The sequence below is a fragment of the Argentina silus genome, assembly GCF_951799395.1.
Source record: "Argentina silus genome assembly, chromosome: 3".
NCBI classification, from domain to species: Eukaryota; Metazoa; Chordata; class Actinopteri; order Argentiniformes; family Argentinidae; genus Argentina; species Argentina silus.
Genome location: NC_139657.1, coordinates 8,954,029 through 8,959,028, shown reverse-complemented (window position 1 = coordinate 8,959,028; position 5,000 = coordinate 8,954,029). Strand labels below are relative to the sequence as shown.

Genomic DNA, 5,000 nt, shown 5'->3' with positions numbered 1-5,000 from the left:
TGGTTTCACCATTCAGAAATTACAACACTTTTTAGACATAGTCTCCCTATTTTAGACCACCAAAACAGATGGGACAGATTTATCAAATGTCCAAATTTAACCACTCATGTTTAGTATTTGGACGACAATCCTTTGCACGCAATAACTGTCTGAAGTCTGCGACCCATTGACCCCACCAGATGCTGGGTATCTTCTCTGGTGATGCTCTGCCAGGCCTGTACTGCAGCCATCTTCAGTTTTTGTTTGTTTTAAGTACGTTTTGCCTAAAATCTAATCATCAGGAAATGAAATGCATGTTCAATTGGATTTAAATCTTGAAATTGACTTGGCCAGTCGACAATTTTCCACTCTTTGGCCCTGAAAAACTCCCTAGTTGCTATGGCAATATGTTTTGGGTTGTTACTGAGTCCTACTGTATGATGAAGCACATTTGAGTCCCACTGTATGATAAAGCACCGTCCAATGAGTCTTCAGAATCCATACTGCTGCTGCTGTCAACAGTTACATCATCAATTAAGACATGAGAGCCATCACTCTGGTACATATTTGTCTCATCTGTCCATAATACCTTTTTTACAGGACTCTGCAAGCTCTTTGAGGTACTTTTTTAGCAAACCGTAACCTGGCCATCCTATTTTTGTGGTTTGCACCTTGCACTGAAGCCTCTCTAGTTCGGTTCAGTGAGACAGTTGTTTTGGGGTTTTTCTTAATTATAGAGAGCATTCTTCGGTCATCCACTGTAGAAGTCTTCCTTGGTCTACCAGCCTGTTTGTGATTGTTGACGTCACCAGTGCTTTCTTTATAATGATGTTTCAAACTGTTAATTTTGACAAGCTGAAGGTTTTGGCTATGTTTCTAATAGGCTTCCTTGACTTTCATTGACACTGCTTTGGTCCTCATGTTGACAGATGCCAAAGGCAAACACAAAGCCTAGAATCAACACTAGACACTGACAGCTCTCTTATGCCTGCACAAATGATGTGACGGAACACACCTGACTTACCAGAAACACCTGTCAAGCCAATCGTCCCATTACTTTTGGATACCCTGAAACAGCGGGACTATGCATACAAAGTGTTGTAATTTCTGAATGGTGAAACCAATATGTACACAAATACCATAAACAAAAATGCTTCACTGCCCCACTGCTTACGCAGGGCACTGTATACCAATTATGAACAATGTTTTGGTCTCGAGAAGTGCTTTCGAAAATTGAGTGTCTAGGGGCGACACAGGTTTGTTTGCGTGCGTGTGTGTGTGTGTGTCTGGGGGGGGGGGGGGGGGGGGGCAGATTTCCAACAGACTTGCGCACAGCTCCTTTAAATATTCATCCAGCCAAATAAAGCACTCGCTTGTCAGCAGTTCATCCAGCCTGATGCTACCGCCACACATGCATATTTAATAAAGCATTATAATGGTGAGTATGATGGTGAGTAATGGGGTGTGGGGAAAAACATTACAGTTTTAAGGCATTATAGAAGCATTCGTATTTGGGTCTGTGTGTATTAGGCTTGGTTTTTGTTGGCTCTTTAGACATTGGTTAATACAACTGTTGTTAAAATCATTCATAAACCCATTCATTTGAGCGGGCGTATTGATAAATGATAAGCGCAAACAAGAACCCAATTGCGCTTCGGAAATGTGACACACTGTGGCACACAAACCACTAGGACTGAAATAGGATGATCCATAAATATGCCTTTGATCTCTCTCTCTCTCTCTCTCTATTCTCACTCTATTCTCTCTCTCTCTCTGTCTCTCTCTCTCTGTCTGTCTCTCTCTCTCTCTGTCTCTCTCTCTCTCTCTGTCTCTCTCTCTCTGCTGTCTCTCTCTCTCTCTCTCTCTATCTCTCTGTCTCTCTCTCTATCTCTGTCTCTCTGTCTCTCTCTGTCTCTCTGTCTCTCTCTCTCTCTCTGTCTGTCTGTCTCTCTCTCTCTCTGTCTCTCCCTATCTGTCTGTCTCTCTCTCTCTCTGTCTCTGTCTCTCTCTCTCTCTCTCTCTCTCTGTCTCTCTCTCTCTCTCAATCTCTCTCTCATTCGTTAAGCGGCTTTGCAGCAGGGGTGTATTACACACGGACAAATTGAACAATGGCGTGGCGATGAAACATGCATGAGCTCTTTTGTTAGAGAATGTAAACAATGCTATAGTTTACACTCACTACCAAACAGGCTTAGAGTCACCATACACACACACACACACACACACACACACACACACACACACACACACACACACACACACACACACACACACACACACACACACACTGGCCCCTCTCTGCACTGTACCCCCACGGTCAAAATGTTGTTTGGCTCCATATGAACAATAAACTCTTTTGGGCGCCGTGAAACCGCATGAGGGATTCTTTTTTTGCGAGTTAGCCCGATCTGGGGATAAAATGTGTCCTTTTTGCTCTGTTTTGCAATTGCCAGAGGAGGCGAAGATGAAGGAAAAGGGGCAGCAAAGATACACCCAGTATGGCGCCAATTCAACCAACGGCAAATAAAACCAAACCACACCACAGTTTCACTCAGACTGTTTCTCGTGTATGTCCGGTTACTCTGTACATGGTTTGATGATAACACTGCCTCAGAAATGAACAGCTTGTGTGGGGTGTATATAAAGCATTCATATTCGGAGCAAACCCACAGACGAATGGACGTAGGCCAAAGTCAGAAGGAAAGGGAAAGATTAGAGCACGTAATGCAGAAATGCAGTGTCATATCGCCACAGACCCGTTAATCGAGTTCCACTCCACATAAATCAGGTTAACGCCACTACAGAATCAACCACTGCTTATAAAAAAGGGCTTCACTCTCAAGTCAACCGTACACAACTAAAAAGCTTGTGTCTGGTTCCAGGGCTTCTAAAGTCTCAGGCAGGATTGTACTTGCCTCATAAAAACCAGCCAAATCACTTGAAGCCATGACTCAGTGATAATAATACAACATAAATAAAGAAGGATATGGCCCCAGCCCATCTCTGCTCCACTGACACTGGCTGGCTTCATGAGAACATCATCAGTCATCAGAACCTGATGACAGAGGCCTATAAGGATCACACAATCATTTCCTGCTTTTTTCCTTCCCCCCTCCTCAGCCTGCTCCTTTTCTTTTGCTTGTTCATCCAGTAGATCTGTATCTGTTAGTATGACCTAACCACATGAAGGAAATATCCTCAGACGGTCCAGAAGGCAAAGAACCTCGACTGTTACCAATTCCCACCACCGCAAGTCACTATGACTATGCCCTTTTGAGTGAGGAGCAGACCTTAACTCACCTGGTCAAAAACAGAACACGGCTGCCCTCTAGCGATCCATATGAGAGCTTGCTTGTATGGTTTGGTTATCAATAGGCTAAACCTGTAGGGACTGTAAAAAAAAAAAAAAGATATTCACGCTACCACAAAGCATTTATTCATTATTTGGATCATTCATCCTAACAAGGATTTCAATACACGTGTATTTGTTATCAACTGAAAATAAAATGAATCCGTTGGAAAAATAATTCACAACCCAGTAACCCAACAATCGTTGGCGACGTAGACGTCACTGGCGCGTCAAAGCCGGTAGGATGCGCGAACCACCACCGATCACCCGAACCCATCAGTCGCAGGTGTAAAGAGAGAAGACACGGACAATCACTGGCAACCTCCGAAACAGCGATCCAAACAGCATTTCATGAATTTACAACCAACAAGAACATAGGATAGGTCATTGCTTCATGGTCTTGATCTTCTAGGCATTTCTTGTTCTCCGTTGTTCCTCCTATCATGCCGTCCTCGGCTTGGGTTATCGCTTATTGCGCTCTCCTCCTCTGGTCGATCCAGGCTGTCGGGGCGAGAGGAACTCGTCTGTGTACCGAGGTGAGATTCATTGAGTGTCAGTGTTGATGTGTGTTGGTGGAGTGAGTTATTGCCTCACCTGGTGACCTGTTATTTGTGCTTTTGTCCCACAATACGCGGTTGTGTCCTCCTATTTAAAAGAGATGGTGGGATATGCTTTAGGAGAATAACAGAGGGAATTGTTTCATCCGCCGACCATACCCAATAGGCTACAATGAAAGACTGATTAAACACTTCCGACGAGATCCGTGTATTTGATACATAAATAGGCCTACACAATAGTAACCCCGCACCCCTTAGACTTCTCTCTTGTCCCGTTCCATCTAGGCAGGTGAGTGAGAGAGGGGTGACTTTAGGCAATCAGGTTGACACTAATGCAGTTCCAAACTCACCGCTCTCCGTATTGATCCTGTCATTCGAACACTGATTGAGATAACAAGATATCTGGAATAAAACCATGACTGGTCATCCTCTCCTGCTGTATAGAGGAGTATTTCTCTCTGATTTGTAGGCTATTCACTGAAACTAGGCAGTGATGTTGGATTCTTGCTTTAAGGGTGTTGTGTTAGGGTACTTTAGGAGTGAGTGACTGTACAGCGATAGAAGGAGAGAGTGTGTATGAACTCGTTTTGATGTGTGTGTGTGTGTGTGTGTGTGTGTATTTGTAAGAGTTTGTGAGGGAAAGAGTGTGTGTGTGTGTGTGTATTTGTGAGAGTTTTTGAGAGAAAGAGAGTGTGTGTGTGTGTGTGTATTTGTAAGAGTTTGTGAGGGAAAGAGTGTGTGTGTGTGTATTTGTGAGAGTTTTCGAGAGAAAGAGAGTGAGTGTGTGTGTGTGTGTGTGTGCGTACGTGTTTGTACAGTGGTCTGGTTAGTGTTGGACTTCACCACTCTCAGGGCAGACACTGAGCCTTATCAGTTTCCTGCACCGAGCAGCTTTTCCTTCCCTCTGTTTCTCAACTCTCGCCACCTCCAAGTCCAGGGGTGGCGTCTAAACACTGTCTATAATGACAATCAATGACACACACATGAAACGGCTCTGATTTAGGCCTGCATCCTGGTCATTAAAACAGTTACACTACGCCCTTCTTAAGGATTAAAGATTAAGCCTTCAGCTTCAGATGTTTTTGCTAGCTTGCATACTGACATATCATATTTCC

At 44.0% G+C, this 5,000-nt stretch overlaps 1 protein-coding gene across 2 annotated transcripts in view; it reads left to right on the top strand.

Moving 5' to 3' along the window:
- The first annotated feature begins 3,577 nt into the window (after window positions 1-3,577).
- The window catches only part of elapor2a (endosome-lysosome associated apoptosis and autophagy regulator family member 2a), an 18,562-nt gene continuing 17,139 nt past the window's right edge, over window positions 3,578-5,000 (top strand). Inside the window, exon 1 of one of the 2 annotated variants that reach the window (XM_083667334.1) lies at window positions 3,578-3,864. In XM_083667334.1, the coding sequence (XP_083523460.1) occupies window positions 3,772-3,864 (93 nt within the window). In that variant the 5' untranslated portion in view covers window positions 3,578-3,771. The remainder of the gene's footprint in view (window positions 3,865-5,000) is intronic. The other variant, XM_083667335.1, reaches the window with a different exon arrangement.